This window comes from Histomonas meleagridis (assembly GCF_020186115.1).
Source record: "Histomonas meleagridis strain 2922-C6/04-10x chromosome Unknown contig_97, whole genome shotgun sequence".
Lineage (NCBI taxonomy): Eukaryota > Parabasalia > Tritrichomonadida > Dientamoebidae > Histomonas > Histomonas meleagridis.
In genome coordinates this window covers 8,697-25,423 of record NW_027150928.1, presented here as the reverse complement: position 1 = coordinate 25,423, position 16,727 = coordinate 8,697, and the positions used below count along the sequence as shown (strand labels likewise).

Genomic DNA, 16,727 nt, shown 5'->3' with positions numbered 1-16,727 from the left:
ATTCAAAAGTCAATTGAATTCTTTACACGATCGTCATATATTGCTGACTTAGTAATTTCAGATGGCATTGATATTGTTCGATTTGATGGACGACTTAATGACTTTCTTCCATTCTCTGATATAGATGGCGAAAAATCAGGTACTGAAATAATTGGTGTATTATCAGATGTATTTTGAGGAGTATCTTCATCAAGTGATGTAGCTAATGCCATTTCAAAAGAAATACATTTAGGCATTGATGCTTTTATCATTAAGGGATAACCTGGTGATATTAAATATAATGTCATTTTTTGAGATATAAATGAACATAATTTAATACTTTCGATAAAATCTTTTGAAGAAAAAGAAATTTGAACCTTAGATGAATCACTTGAAAATTGTGTATCACATCTTTCTGTTTTTTGTATTGAAAGTGTACTTGAAATAATTTCTTCTTTTGTTTCAGGTGAAGTGATAACTAACGTTCTCTTTCTATCGGTACGGTTAACTTCCATTAAAATGTTATGACATCTCGAAAAGGCTTTTGTGATTCCTTGGAAAATATCATAACGACATACAACAGATACACTTGTAAGGGAATAATCAAAAACGGCATTTAACAAAGTTGACTTTCGAATATCTAATTTCCATTCATGTTTGATTTCATAAATATCCATGATATCGATTTGGAAATAATAAGTGTCAGGAACATACTTCATAGTAATACTTGTTGGATATGGTGATGTTTTTAATGCAGTTTTAAGCCATTTAGATGTAATCTCAAAAACAATATGATTTTCTTTATGTGTATATTCATAATCATCAAAAAAAGATGCCTTAATTTGTACGATTGGTAAAGCACTTCTTGATTCATTTAATGAACGAAATGAAAGATATTCATTTCTCGATTCAATTATCATGTCTTCTCCAATTTTAGCTAAAGAAAATAACATCTTCTGTAGACATCTTATCTTTGGGATTTCATTAAATTCGCATTTCATATGTACAAATGTTTTTATACATCAAACATTTGATGCGGCGTTAAATAATTCAATTTTCACATCAAAAACAATTAATTAAAAGGTAAAATCATAAAGAAAAATACAAATATGTAAAAGAATAATATTTATAAAAATATTTTTTTTTTAATAATAACAAAATAATAAAAATGTGAAAAAGTTAATATGACTTATATTTTTAATAATCCCACCAAAAGGGACCAGAATGTCATTACGTCTTAAAGGAACAGCGACCAGTGCAGAAGGTAGCTTCAAAAATATATGATGTCAATGTTCAATCCTCTTCTTACTATGTTAAAAGAGAGCGTTGAATTTCGAGTAAACTTGAACTTAACCTACGATTAACCTAATGTTATGTGATGCAAATCCTGATGCATCAGTGGTGCCACCACAATTTACACTCAGTTTCATCAGTAACAAAGTAGATCGAATGATTCTTCCACTTGGCGAAGGGATTAGTTTCCAAAGTGATGATGAAAAATGTACATCAAGTGGATGTTCCAAATATTATTCAAGTCTTACATACTTATTGTCGATGCCATGGTGTGGCATTACTAATGGACAGACGTCATTAATGTATGTTGTTGATACATTTGTTGATGCAAATCTTGTTGCCTCTAATCGTGAAACAACAGGAACGTATACATATACAATATATCACACGCTTGAAAAGAATCGTTTTTCATATGCTCGTCATTTACTAATTATATTCCTCAAAGGTAATAATGTGTAAATGCAAACGTTATCGAAAGATTGCTGAGTCTAAAGGTTATGTTATCCCATTAACAGAGAAAGTTAAATATAATCCAAACATTGATAAACTCATTGGCTCAGCTAATACATATATACTTGGAACATGGAATCGAAGTCGAGAAGATATTTATTACGAGTTTTATGACTTAGGCATTAATCGGCTATACAATATCATCAAATAATGATACTCTAAGTGTATTAACTACAATTTATGACTAATATCAATCCACTGGTAATCCTGAACATAGTGATAAAGGATTACATGGAATGGGAATTGGCCAGAAGAAGTATATCTAAATGATATTGTACTTTATGAGAATGGACAAATGCATACATTTGGAAGTACAACTAATTTATCAAATACGTCACAACAAATACCAATATAGGCAACTTGTGACATCCGAAACGTTGAAATTGCAAAGAAAGAATACGAAGAAGAATTACAAAGAAAGACGAACCCTCATGAAGGACGTTTCATAGATGGGTCAATGGCATCAATTCTATTCGAATGTTATCATCCAATTACACATCTTCAATCGATGACATCGCGTATTGAACTTCTAAAATATTTCCATGAGAATGAACATGGATTACTCGTCACTGGTAGTGAAGACGGCAAAGATTATTCGATACCTTATTGCTATTATTTCGAAGGAATGATGAGCCCTGGCTCATTTATGACGTATAGTGGGCTCAGTTATTATCACGAGGATATCCCATGGATACAATCGCGTTCGATGTTAAATGAAAGTCTTCGAGTTCCATTATTCGAACTCGCATTTCATGATTGCGTTGTCTCGTATTGGTATTGGGGCGACCATAATAGTAAACTTATCCCTTTATGGTACTACTCCTTTCTTTATGTTGTACCAAAGTCATTGGGATAAATATAAGTAAAGGTTTGGAAAGTTGTTCAAAAAGGCACAGCCGGTGTCAATGTTAACTGGTTATGCGCAAATGATCGACCATAAGTACCTAACGGAGGATATGAAGGTGCAGCAGACAGTGTTCAGTAACAGAGTAAGAGTGACAGCAAACTTCGGTGAGAAGGAATACACAACAGAAAATGGATTCAATGTGGAGCTAATGGACGCAGTGATAGAGGAAAATTATAAGGACGGACTAAAGGGGTGGGAAAAGGCAGTGATTGTGGCATTTGTGGTGATTTGCGTGTTGATATACATCTTCTTGTTGAGGAATAAAAATGCAAAAGACGAATCGACGGTGTGAATAAAACGGATTTAATGTAAACGCGTTTCGACTTTGCAATTATCAATGCAAATTTAAAATATTTGTGGAGACTGAATAACAATAAAATGTTAAAATTTTACATAAAATTTATTTGAAGCCTATCAAACTTCAAAGAAGGGCAAACATAATAAAACATTAAATCAAAATCATAAGTTATCAAGAAAGCGTAGTGCGCGGATTTATACATCACTTTTTGTTTGTCGGTGATAATCAAAATGAATAAAGTAGTTATATAAATTTCAGTAGTATTACTAAAAATTAATTACATTTTAATAATTATTTTGCTTATATGATTTTTTCATGCTTTCGGAAATAGAATTGTAAATTTTCATGTTAAAATGAGGTAATAATTTATGTAAAAAAGAAACACTAATGTCCAATGTTTTCTCACTATCCAATTTTTATCTTTAAATTTTAGTGGAATCATTGGAAATAATTTTTGAAATTTGGTGGAAATTATATAAGAGGTTTTGTGTTTCTTCATGGGGTTATGGATCAAAAAGTATCATGAAAAAGTATTTTTTTTTGATGGAAATCAATATTGATTTAATCGAATCAATATTTTTTTTATGTAATAGCCATGATAAGAACTCTATATTTATGGGTTAAAGAATCAAAAACTTGTCATCCGAAAAAGATATTTTTATTTTTTTAAGAAAATCAAGGAATTTATAAAATGAAATATATATTGTGATTTATTGATAGTGAAAAACAGATCTATTCGTTATGAATAAGTTAGAGTGCTTGGAATGTTTGGTATTGTATTACAGCCTTGCGTTCTTGATGATTATATCGCAAGAAAAAAGTGGAATGAAAATCAGAAACTGTGGAATCACAAACAAATGTACCAATGATCATAATCATTGAGATGTTATCTGTTGAATGGTCAGGACAATTTTGCGAATCATAACCACTTATCTGAAATTCAAGATTCTGTGATTTTAGTGATTCTAAAAAAGATCTAATTTCTTCTATTCCTCGATAATCTTTTAAATTCCATGTTAAAATTGCATCTCTTGAATAAAAAGATAAAGTGCTTTCTGGCATTTGTGTTATTTTAGTAAAGTAGTTCATTATAAGTGATTGTGCTTGCGCAATACTTTGATCAATGTTTTCTTCTGGTTGCATTTGGAAAGGGTTATTCTCCATTTCAATAGATATTTTCACTGCACTGTTAAAAATTCTCTACAGCAAAAACGGTTTTTATGAGGCTATTGCAACAGATGGATGAACTCAATGTAACCGATCTAACTCCTCAAAATAAGATCCAAAATCTTACAGCAGAGCTCGAAAGAATTGTTGCTAGCACATATCCATATGCTAAAATTGAAAAACTTGATGAAAATGAATGGTCGACAATGATTGAATCCCGTAAAAATGAAGTTAAAGGTGTTTATGGAAGTGACGACCTTCTAGAAGATGATCGCAAGCAATCTACTACATGGATTCATGATAATAATGTAATGGTAATTACTCTTCAAACTTCAAAAAGCGAAATTACGTGTAACGAAGAATCAATTGAATCACCAGTTCTTAAAGGCAAATGGTGGGGTAAAGTTAGCAATCTCGAAGTAACCGAAATTTGTGATGATGTCGTTCAAATCACATTTGAAACCGATCCTGAAGAAAATTGGCCATGCCTTATCAAGGGCGGAGATCCAGATGCAGTTTCCTGTTATTATCTTGCTTATATTTCACTTGAACTCAAAGAATTATTATTTTGTGATATGTGGCTTGCTCATGCCTCTGTTCTTGGAAATCATTCTGCACTTCTTTCCTATGTTACCTATCTTTATGATGCTGAGAAATATGAAGCTTGTAATCATTTTGCAGCACGTTGTATATTAAAATTTGGAGATCAAATCTGCGGCTTTATCCTTGCCAAGAACTTAATTGAAGGCAAGGGTGTCTATCAGAGTGGTTCCATTGGAGAATTCATGCTTTGTCGACTTGCACTTCAGCATTTCCCTGATGCTTATTACGAACTTGGGCGGTTATATTTAAACGGCTGCGAGGGGGTCCAACCGATGATTGAAAAAGCTCAGTTTTTACTTCAAATGTCAGCATATCGATACGGTAACCAAAAAGCGCAAGAGATATTGAAAACAGCAGATTTTAGCCCAAGTAATAAGGAAGAGAAAGCAGAAATCGAAAAAAGTAAAAAAGTACAAAATGAACAAAAAGAAAACAAAAGCGAAACAAGTATATTAGATTGGGTTATAGCAGGAGGAATTACAATAGCTGCAGGAATTGCTGGATACACAATATTTAGGAGATTCTTTAGGAAGTAAATGCGTTTGTGAAATTATAAAATGCTCAATAAAATAAAAGTGAAGTGAAAAGAATTTGAAAACATTACACTACTTTTTCAATAATCGATTCGGGTGCCCCAAAAGATGTCAAGTGAACATTTTTGAAATGTCTTGTGAACATCCTTGGATAGATCCGGCATATCATATACAATGGTGCAAATTAACACCAGAGCGAGTGAAGCCTGATATCACGTATGCTATCGACTTGGCAAAGAAAAAGATCGAGGAAATATGCAATCTTAAAGAAGATGAAATTAACTTTAATAGTACCTTCAAAGCCCTTTCAGACTGTAAGTTACCTCTTGATACAGCTTGGTATCGACTTATGCAATTAGATACCGTTTGTGATAATCCAGAACAAAGAAAAGCTATTGAAGAAGTTCAATGTGATGTTGCTTTATTTAGGTCATCTATTTATCATAATCAGAAGTTATGGACTGTTATTAAAGCGGCATCTGAAAAAACAGAAAATTTATCACCTGTTGAAAAACGTTACGTGAGTGAAGTAGTTCTAGACTTCAAAGAGAATGGTATTGATTTACCACAAGATAAACAAGAACGAATCAATCAAATTGATTCAGAAATAATTGCTGCCACATCAAAGTATTCGCAAAATGCGCTTGACTCTCTCAATGCATGGGAGCTTCTTATTGATGATGTTAAGGAACTTGACGGCCTTCCTCAATCAGCACTTGAAATAGCAGCACAAAAAGCATCAGATAAGGGGCACCCCGGCAAATATTTATTTACACTTCATTACTCAAGTCGTTTCCCTCTTCTTCGTTATGCTAAAAACGAAGAAATTAGGAAGAAGGTCTTTGAAGCTACAGCTAACATTGGTGCTAAAGGACCATATGACAATGAACCATACATTATGAAAATTCTTGAATTAAGACATGAAAAAGCTAAAATCCTTGGCTTCAAGAACTTTGCTGATATGGTTGCATCAAGGAGAATGGTTAAGACTGGAGATAACGCATTAAAATTTGTTGAAGATTTACATGATAAAGTCAAGCCACAATTTTTACGAGAGACAGAAGAACTTAAGAAGTTCCAAGAAAAGGTCACAGGCCAAAAAGTACAAAAACTGAAACCTTGGAATGTATCATATTATTCAGAATTACTTCGAAAGGAACTTTATGACTTTGACGAAGAAGAAATCAAACCTTATTTCTCACTCGACAATGTCCTTAAAGGTCTTTTTACCATATTGAACAAACTTTATGACATAACGATTACTGAAAGGAAAACCTTTTATCGGAAATCTGAAAACGAGCCAATCGTAGAAGATGCTATTGAAGTATGGCATCCTGACTGTAAATTCTTTGAGATCAGAGACAATAAAACTGGCCAATTGCTATCGTCGCTTTACGCCGACTTCTTCCCTCGGTCATCCAAAAAAAGTGGCGCTTGGCAAGATCCCCTTGTCATAGGGTGCCCCCATCTTGGGGCACCCCACCTCGGGTTTGTATGCACTAACATCAGTCCACCTGTCGGAGATAAGCCAGCGTTATTAAGTCATTATGAGGTTGAAACTGTTTTCCATGAGTTTGGTCATATGACTCATCAAACACTTAGTGAAGTACCAATACGAGAACTTGGTGGAACCAATTCTGTCTTTGATTTTGTTGAGATGCCTAGTCAAGTTATGGAAAATTGGACATGGGAAAAAGAAGCATTAGATTTATTTGCAGTACATTATCAAACAGGAGAAAAATTACCAGATGAACTTCTTCAGAAGTTAATAAGAGCTCGTAACTTCCGTAGCGCGACTGCATTTATGGGGCAATTACGCTATGGGAAGATTGATCTCGAGCTTCACATCAACGTCGATAAAAACCGCGGCCAAACAATTGACGGTTTGGACGATAGGCTTCTGAGTGACTATCGCATTGATTATGATGAAAAAGAACCAAGCATGACAAGAAACTTCCACCATTTATTTGCAAAGCCTGTTGAATATGCTGCTGGTTATTACTCATATAAATGGGCAGAAGTACTTGATGCAGAAATATTTACAAAATTCAAAAAAGAAGGAATACTAAATGGAGAAGTGGGTAATGAGTTCAGAAGAAAGGTTTTGTCAAAGGGAAATAGTGAACCAGCGGATGTATTGTTTAGGGATTTCATGGGAAGAGATCCATCGCCTGATGCACTTTTGGAGAGAAGCGGAATAAAGTAAATAAAATTTCTATATGACAACGTGTTTGAATTAGATAATTGTTAATGCACGCGTTATATTGAGGAAGTGCATAATTTGTTTGGGCGTAACTTGTGGGTGATATTTGTGTACATCGGTGCAACTAATAATGTTTACACGAATTCTAAATGATTATTGAGAAAATATGTTGTATTCTTTCTGAGAAATTGTTGTTGTGCATTTAAGTTGTCACTTTTGAAATATAAAAGTGCATATAAAAAGTTTCTTATTCATGTTGAATACTTCAAAAGAAAAAACATATGATGACATTACAAATATACACAACAAATTATTAATTCCACTTGAACATCTTGTGTTTGGTTTAACTGAAGAAAATCTTGATATTACAGTTGAAAAAACAATACAATTATTTGATTCAAATTATCCATATACATATAATTTAATCATAAGCAGGTTGATTTATTATGCGACGACTTTAAAGAATATCGATATGTACTTAAATTATTTAGAAATAATTCAAATTAAAGAAGAAGAAATAAACAAGAATACACCCAAAATAATTCAAATTTTCTTAAATTCCATATCTAGAATTTCTGCGCCTGAATGTTTTTTTCTAATTGAGAAATTAAAAAAAAGAAATTTAATTGATTCAAGTGTTCATGACAAATTGATTAAAAAAACACCTTATAAATCAAAACAACTATAAAGATCCTCTTTCTTTATGTTTTGCGCATTACATTTCAGACAATGTTCTCAAAGAGTGCATCGAAAAAAATCCATATTGCAAGTTCTTTTCAAACAATGAAAAAATTCTCAAAAAGAATAACTGGGAGCTTCACAAGAAATTAATCGAAGAAGGACATAATCCAAATGAAATTGCGAAAATAATTCGAAATGATGAAATAGAAAAACTTCAAGAAATATCATCACAAACAAATTTTAATTTTAATCAAACAATTGAACCATCACTTTATGAAAGGTGTTCATTTATTAATAAAAAAAATGTTACATTTATTGATTATGCAGCATTTTTTGGATCAATTAAATGTTTTAAATATTTACTTATGAATGGTGCAAATATAAAAAACACAGGAAAATATGCAGTTGCAGGTGGAAATGAAGAAATTATTCATTTGTGTGAACAAAATCATTCATCATTTGAAGGTGTATATGAAACAGCAATTGAATTTCATCGAAATGATATCTTTAAATATCTTTGTGATAAAAAGTTTGAGATTGATTTAATAAAATTAGGAAATTTATGTGCCTCATATCATAATTATGAAATTTTATTATTTTTGATTAAGGAAGGAATGGAAATTAATGATAATATTATTAATGATGCAGCAAGAATTGGTAATATATATCTTACCAAACTTTTTCTTAAAGAAAATTCAATTCCAAAAAATATTTTAGTTTTTTCATCATTATCAAGAAATATTGAACTTGTTGAATATATTCTGAAACAAGAAGGAATTAATGCTAAAAATATTTATTTGTTTTATTTTATGTGTATTTTAATAATTTTGGATATCAAAATAATATTTGAAAATTATTTAAATTATATAAAACAGCACTTATCTATACATCTGAATATGGTTATACAGAAATTGTTAAATTACTTCTTGAACAAGAAGAAATTGAGATTAATGCTAAAAATATTTATTTGCTTTGATTAATGTTTAATTTAATAATTTTCTATTTCAAAATAATATTTGGAAATTATTTAAATTATTTAAAACAGCTCTTATTTTGGCATCTGAAAATGGTCATACAGAAATAGTTAAATTACTTCTTGAACAAGAAGGAATTGATATTAATGATAAAGATATTTATTTGTTTTATTAGAAATTTATTTTCATAATTTAATATTCCAACATAATATTTGGAAATTATTTAAATTATTTGAAACAGCACTTATCATTGCTTCTGATGAAGGTTATACAGAAATAATTAAATTACTTCTTGAACAAGAAGGAATTGATTATGCTAAAAATAGTATTTATATGTTTTATTTAATTTTAATTTTAACAATTTAATATTTCAAAATAATATTTGGAAATTATTTAAATTTTTTAAACAATGAATGATAATTCAAGAATTCAAAATATCTTTGAATAAAATTTAATTAATTCCTTCTATCCTTCTTTGGTTTTTGGTTTTTGTTTCTTGTTTATTTTTTCTTTGAATATTTCGTTTTCACTCTTCAAAATAATTCGTGTATCATCGTACATCATAGGATAGACTGGCTTTATTGTTGTTTTGGATTGGATGTCCAATTGGATCTGGCGCCTTATTACGAAATGGCATTTTGATCCTCTTTCGAATCTTGTAAATACCGGATATATTAGTGGAGAAGAAGCACAACAAATAAGGCTAGAGGTCAATAAAACAAAGGTTTTAAGGCCAACTCCACAAAAGAGGTCACGATCTGCTGATTCATCAAAAACATCTCAAAGAAAACATGGAAATCAATTCAAGCGAAATCACTAAATAACATCGGCTCAAGTGGTTTTGTTGTTTAGAGATGCTTTAGAAAATTTTTTCAATTGTTTGAAAACAATGAAATGTTTGTTCAGTAAATTAAATTTCATTTTATATTTTGATATAGGATCGAAGTGTTTTAAAATTTGTCCAAGAATATCTTTATCCACTTAAAGAAGCTTATCTTTAAATCTGATCACTTGGAGAAAATAATGATTATTTCTGTGTACTTTTAGCATTTAGACTTAGAGGTGGCAAACCAGTAACTTACACATATCACAAGAGAAAATATAAGTAAATGTTAAAGTTAATATCAAAGGTGATTTTACATGTTCATATCCGAAATATAATGCTGAAACAGGTTGGAATGTGAGCGTGAATGACAAACAAAGCTAATAAACTCTAATGAATATGATCGTTTGTTTCGAGAATGTTTGTTTAATGATAATAAATTTAAGTTTGAAGGAATTGTTTTGCTAAAGGAAGACGTGGAGAAGTTTTTGGAAGAGAAGTTATATTATTTGGGACTGAGGGGTAAAAAAAATGATAAGTTTCATTCAGTTTTGGTCTTAATCTCTTAATTAAGACCACAAATACAAAGAAGCAATAGCTATTATGAGTTTATGTGTAATATTAGCTCAAAAGGGCATTTTTTCATGAAAAAACGAAATCACCGTGGAACAATGGGTTTAGTTCGTAAGGCTCATAACCTTAAGGTTGGAAGTTCGAGTCTTCCCGGTGGTCTTTTTTTCAGTTAAAAAAACAGTTTCGAGCCTGCTTGGTAATTTTTGTTGAATTTTAAGTACAATGTTAATTTCATTTACTCCTTTTTTATTTTTATTGTTTTATCGAATCTCACTAAAAAAGCTCATTTTTCATATTTTTTTCTTTGTTTTGCCATGAGTCATCATGAAAATTTGTAAAAACAGAAAAAAAGATTTCTCAAAAAAATATTTAATAAAAACAAATGACTCATTTTAATTTGTAAATATCATAAATTTATTTAACATGTTAAATGCATGGAGTTTAAAGAACATTAAGTGTAATGGAAGAAGTTAATTAACAATGATGGATTTGGATGAAATATAAGTTGTATGGAAGCGGAAAAATGGTGTTAATCCAGTCGAACCATAACAAAGACCTTCCGAACATTGGTAATATGGAAGTGATTCAAGTTTAGTGTTAAGTGGAATGCATTCATTTAATAATAAAATATTTTGTTTCGTTATATTCACGTGTAAATATTTTAAATTCATTAGGACTAGGGAAATGTGGTTCTTGATATGTGAAGAATTTTAGTTTTGTTCTGATTGCAAAATTCGCATTTGGTAAATAAAATGAATAGATATACTCTGATTCTTCTTCTATTATAGGATCTTTTTCGCATTCAACAAGAAGTTTTACTTTTGTATTATGGTTCTCTGGGGTTAATGGTACCTTAGCAGCAGTTCCTTTATCATTTTGAAAAACATAATGATCATAAATTTATAATGTCAAGCCTTCAGTATAAAAATAAGGATTTAAGAAATTCTGTTTTTTGATTTCTATTTTTGCACCAGTATTGATGGGGTTAATGTTTATTTGTATGTTTTTGTTCAGATTCTTTATGAAAACTACAAAGAAATGATTTGAGAAACCGTTTAAACTATTACTTCATTAAAAAACTCAACACAGAAAAATAAAATGGTCACAAAATAAACATATATAATCAATGACATAAATATTTTTTTAAAGTTATAAATTTTGTTGTTTCATAGGCAACCACCATTGAGTCAAAGTATTGCTTTGAGAGAAAATATACTAATGTTTTTCATTTATTAAGATCAAATTAATTCTGAAGTAATTTAATTATTTCTGTATGACCATATAAAGATGCCCAAACAAGTGCTGTTTTAAATAATTTAAATAATTTCCAAATATTATTTTGAAATAGAAAATTTTAAAAATAAATATTAAACAAAACAAATAAATATCTTTATCATTAATATCAATTCCTTCTTGTTCAAGAAATAATTTAACTATTTCTGTGTGACCATTCCAAGATGCTACAATAAGTGCTGTATCAAATAATTTAAATAATTTCCAAATATTATTTTGAAATATCAAATTATTAAAATAAATATTAAATAAAACAAATAAATATCTTTAGCATTAATATCAATTTCTTTTTGTTCAATAAGTAATTTAATGATTGCTAAATGTTTATTTTCAGATGCTAGAAACAAAGCTGTGTCAAAAAACTTAAATATTCACCAAATACTCATATGAAACATAATGAAACATAAACAATTTCCCAATTTTTCAAAGAGACATTACTTACATTAACATCAATTTTTCTAAGAAGAAAATATTTAATAAGTTCAATATTTCCTGAGCTTGCACAAGAAACAAATATATCATTTGGTAATTGATATTCTTCAAAAAAACATTTTATTAGATATAAATTTCCAGTTGATGACAATTCATATATGAAAGCTTCTAATTTCAATCCTTCTTTATCAAGCAAATATGAAAAAATTTCATATGAATTATTTACAATACATTTTTTATATAAAAAATTTAAATGCATAGTTTTGACAATTTTATTTTCGTAAAGATATTTAAAGGTATCATATCGATGAAATTCAATAGCTGCTTCATATGAATCATAAAATGAAGAATGATTTTGTTCACATAAATGAATGATTTCTATATTTCCACTAGCAATCGCATATTTACCTGTGTTATTTACTTTTGCGTCATTCATAAGTAAATATTTAAAACATTTAACTGATCCAAAAAATGCTGCATAATCAAGTAATGTAACATTTTTTTTATTAATAAATGAACATCTTTCATAAAGTGATGGTTCAATTGTTTGATTAAAATTAAAATTTGTTTGTGATGACATTTCTTGAAGTTTTTCTATTTCATCATTTCGAATTATTTTCGCAATTTCATTCGGATTAACTCCTTCTTTGATTAATTGCTTATGAAGTGTCCAATTGTTTTTTGAAAGTTCTTCATAATTTTTTAGAAAAGATTCATTAAACTGATTAGATTTAATATCATCTATATTGTTCCAATCAATAGTTAATGAGTTGATTTCATTTTTTTTCATATGTTGTGCGAAATATAAACAACTTTTTTTGGTTAATTCTGTTTCATCAATCATTCCTTGATCAAACATTTTTTCTAAAAGGTAATATGATTCTTGAGAAGTTAGAGAAAAAAAGATATCTTGAAAAAATATCCATCATTTTATAATAACATATTTCCTCATATATTTTTTCCAAGAATCTTAAAAAATTAAAATAAATATTAAAATCTTTCATTTGGGAAACAAAAGATGAATACACTAATCGACATGTTATCAAAAAAACTGTGTATGGATGATTTTTGTCATATAATTCATATATTAAATGTGCTGATTCCTCAATGTTTTCAAATTTTAGATTGAAAACAATGCCTTTGAGAGTAATTATCTTTGAGATACAATCTTTTATTTGATTTGATATATTGCTTTTTTGAGTTTCGCTAAATTCCATGTAAATTTTTTGTAGTTTTTTGGTTGCCTTGAATCAAATTAATTAATAAAGTTATACTAATGTTTTGAGTAAATTTTGATCGTTTTGTATACAAAATAATTATCGTTTGTGAATGACCGTTTAAATCTTTTTCTGAATCAGACCAGATATGAATTGAAAATTATAAGAAAATATCATAATACATTCTTTTACAACTCAACAAAAATGCTGAAATAAAATTATTAATTTATTGAGATGAAAAATAAATTTTTTTTTTTATTATCTGATCATGTTTTCAATTCGATTGAATTAGTCATATGTTTTTATCAAATGATGACGCTGGTCATATTTCTATTCGATGTTCAGGCATGCGAAAGGGCATGAATTTTCATGCACGAAATTTAATGATGTTTTTCTTAAAAGGTAATCATGTAACAATGGCATAGCGCTATCGAAAGACTACACAAGAAAAAGGTATAGGTGTACCATATACAGAGAAAGTATAAAATAATCCAAACATAAATATTCGATTTCATGATTCTTGGGATAAGAATCGTACAGCAGCTTATCAAGATTTTCAAAAAATTTACTTTAAATGTGTTGAAATATGTAGATAAATTTATACCAATATTTGCAGAAAAGATTAATGAATTTGATTTTGGTCCATCATTAATTTGTTTGTTATCACGTTTATCCAAAGAAACTATTTTGAAGTACAAAGAGAAGATATTTTATTTTTTATCTCAGAAAAAATATTTCTTATAAATACGAATGAAAAAATGAATTCTTTTTTGAAAATCCTTTTGGAAATTTAAAAGTTATATACCGAATGACAAATTAAAGAATTTGATTTTATTTGTCGAGAACTATTAATTATCGGTTTAGGATTTGATCATATTATGGATTTTGGTTCGATAAGATTAAATCTTGATTATGTTTATAATAAGACAAGCTTATTAACATCTGTATATGATTCTTATCAAATCACAGGTAATCTAGAATATCATGAAAAAAATGGATGGCTTGGAATGCTAATTGGCCTTTTGCTTATCCTGATGATATTGTTGTGAATTCAACAAATCAATTAATATTAATTGGTTCTGTTAATAATTTAACAAATCCCGGACAAAAAATTGATAATTATGCTACTTGTGATAAACAAATACTTAAGTATGCTAAAGAAGATTATGATTTAGAAGTTGCAAAATTAAATTTATTGATGGTGCAACATGCACAGTATTATTTGAATGTTATCATCTACAAACAAGAAAAGAATCAATACAAAATCGTTTTAATCTTTTACAATATTTCCATGAAAATGAACATGGAAAATTTGTTGTTTAAAGTAAAGATGGTAGAGATCTAGCAATTCCTTATTGTAATTATTTTTTATAGAATTTGGTACAAATGCAGCGGAATATTTAAGTGAAGCTTCTGTAGCACAAACACGAGTTATGACTAATGAAAGCATAAGCGTGCCTTTATTCCAACTTGTTTTTCATGATTGTGTTATATCTTTTAGGAGTGGTGACGATTTTAATTCTAAATATATTCCTTTATGCGATTTATGAAATATATTACATGATACACCTTTAGTTTATGTTATAGCACAAAATAATTGAATCAATTTGTTTTGAAGACAAACAAGATATTTTTTTGTGTGTGTGTCACTACCTATTTGAATTCCTAATTCTTTATAAAATTATATTTCAAAATGTTTAATCAATTATTGATTACATCAAATTCATATGCAATGCATTAATGTTATGTATCATCTAAAAATTTGATTTCATAAGATTCATATCATATTTATAATTATCATTACAAAATTTACAAATATCTAATATTGAAAATTATATTTGTTCAATAAATTTTTCTTCTTGAAAATCTTTGGCAAATGGATCTTCTTCAATATTTATGTTACTTATTCCCGTAGTAAATGTATTTGTCGTTTCGTTTTCATTTTGTTCTGATTTATCATTTTCATAAACTTCTTCTTTTTTATTTCGAATATGTTTCAATAATATTATTAATAATGTGATAATGACTATTACTATAACAATTACACAAACAGAAATGATGATAATTGTTGTTTTATTATCGTTGTTTTGATTATTATTATCAGTGTAAAACATTGTAAAGAAATTGGAATAATAATTACAATAAGTAGAATATATAACAATCGTATAACTGTAATAAATAAATTCTGTTTCAATATATGAAAATGTCGAATTATTTATATATAATGAAAATGTTTTCGTTTGTGTTTCATAAATAGTTAATGAATGTGTAATTGATAATGTAATTGTTAATATATATGAAAATGATAATGAAATATCACTTTGTAATGATTCAGTAAATGTATTCGAATTAGAAAATGTATTTGATTGACTAAATGAATGTGTTGGAAGTGGTTCGCATATTCCTTCTGTGGATTCGCTAACAACATCTAAATGTCCAAATTTATTTCCTACATATGTTGAATATGTGATAACACTTGTTGATACATTAAAAAATGCACTTAAACCAATGTTTGGTTCTGAATCTCCATAATAATAAATGCATTCAAGATGATTACAATTCCCAAATGCTGAATCTCCAATTTCTCTGATTCCATATCCAAGTGTTAATATCCTTAAATTAGAACATAATGAAAATGCTGAATTTCCAATTGATGTGACTGAATTTGGAATTGTAATGTTTTTGATTGATGAACACAATGAAAATGCTGAACCACCAATTGTTGTAACATTTTCTCCAAATATAATCGTAACCAAATTAGAACATGACGAAAACACAGAACCTCCAATATTTGATACTGAATTACCAAAATTAACTGAAACAACTGAATGCCATCCTGAAAATGAATCACTTGGAATTGAATAAATATTTTCACTGATAGTTATAAATTTTGTGTTATTTTGATACTGATCAATATCAATAAAATCATTTGAATTTGTGATTGAAAGTGTTGAATTATCTTTGTGAAATATTTCATAAGAATTTGTGAAAAATATAACAAAAATGAGAATGAAAATATTTTCAATTTTTTTCTGATCTTTTGCTTTCAATATATATTTGGTTGTCAATATGTTCTGAACTAAAATTGTGTTTTTGAGATAAAATTTGATATATATAACCGAAAATGTCATTGAAAAAATGAAGGTCAAATGAAGTAAAACATTGAAAATATTTGGTCCTTCTTCGTTGTCGTTTCGCATCATCAAAAAATGTGAAAATTCACGTTTTATAGAAGATATAT

The 16,727-nt window shown here is 28.6% G+C and overlaps 4 protein-coding genes across 4 annotated transcripts; all 4 read left to right on the top strand.

Moving 5' to 3' along the window:
• Window positions 1-1,347: 1,347 nt before the first annotated feature.
• Window positions 1,348-1,731, top strand: GO595_009839 (uncharacterized protein; the record flags this gene model as incomplete). The annotated part of the gene is made up of 1 exon (XM_067923569.1): window positions 1,348-1,731. One exon carries the CDS (start codon window positions 1,348-1,350, stop codon window positions 1,729-1,731), a length of 384 nt encoding a protein of 127 aa, XP_067769967.1.
• A 508-nt stretch (window positions 1,732-2,239) lies between these two features.
• On the top strand, window positions 2,240-2,638 carry GO595_009838 (Carbohydrate binding domain-containing protein; the record flags this gene model as incomplete). The annotated part of the gene is made up of 1 exon (XM_067923568.1): window positions 2,240-2,638. One exon carries the CDS (start codon window positions 2,240-2,242, stop codon window positions 2,636-2,638), a length of 399 nt encoding a protein of 132 aa, XP_067769966.1.
• Window positions 2,639-4,225: 1,587 nt separating this feature from the next.
• On the top strand, window positions 4,226-5,293 carry GO595_009837 (uncharacterized protein; the record flags this gene model as incomplete). The annotated part of the gene is made up of 1 exon (XM_067923566.1): window positions 4,226-5,293. One exon carries the CDS (start codon window positions 4,226-4,228, stop codon window positions 5,291-5,293), a length of 1,068 nt encoding a protein of 355 aa, XP_067769965.1.
• Window positions 5,294-5,420: 127 nt separating this feature from the next.
• GO595_009836 (oligopeptidase A) lies at window positions 5,421-7,496 on the top strand (the record flags this gene model as incomplete). Its single annotated transcript, XM_067923565.1, has 1 exon — window positions 5,421-7,496. The coding sequence occupies one exon, from the start codon at window positions 5,421-5,423 to the stop codon at window positions 7,494-7,496; it is 2,076 nt and encodes a 691-aa protein (XP_067769964.1).
• Window positions 7,497-16,727: the final 9,231 nt, after the last annotated feature.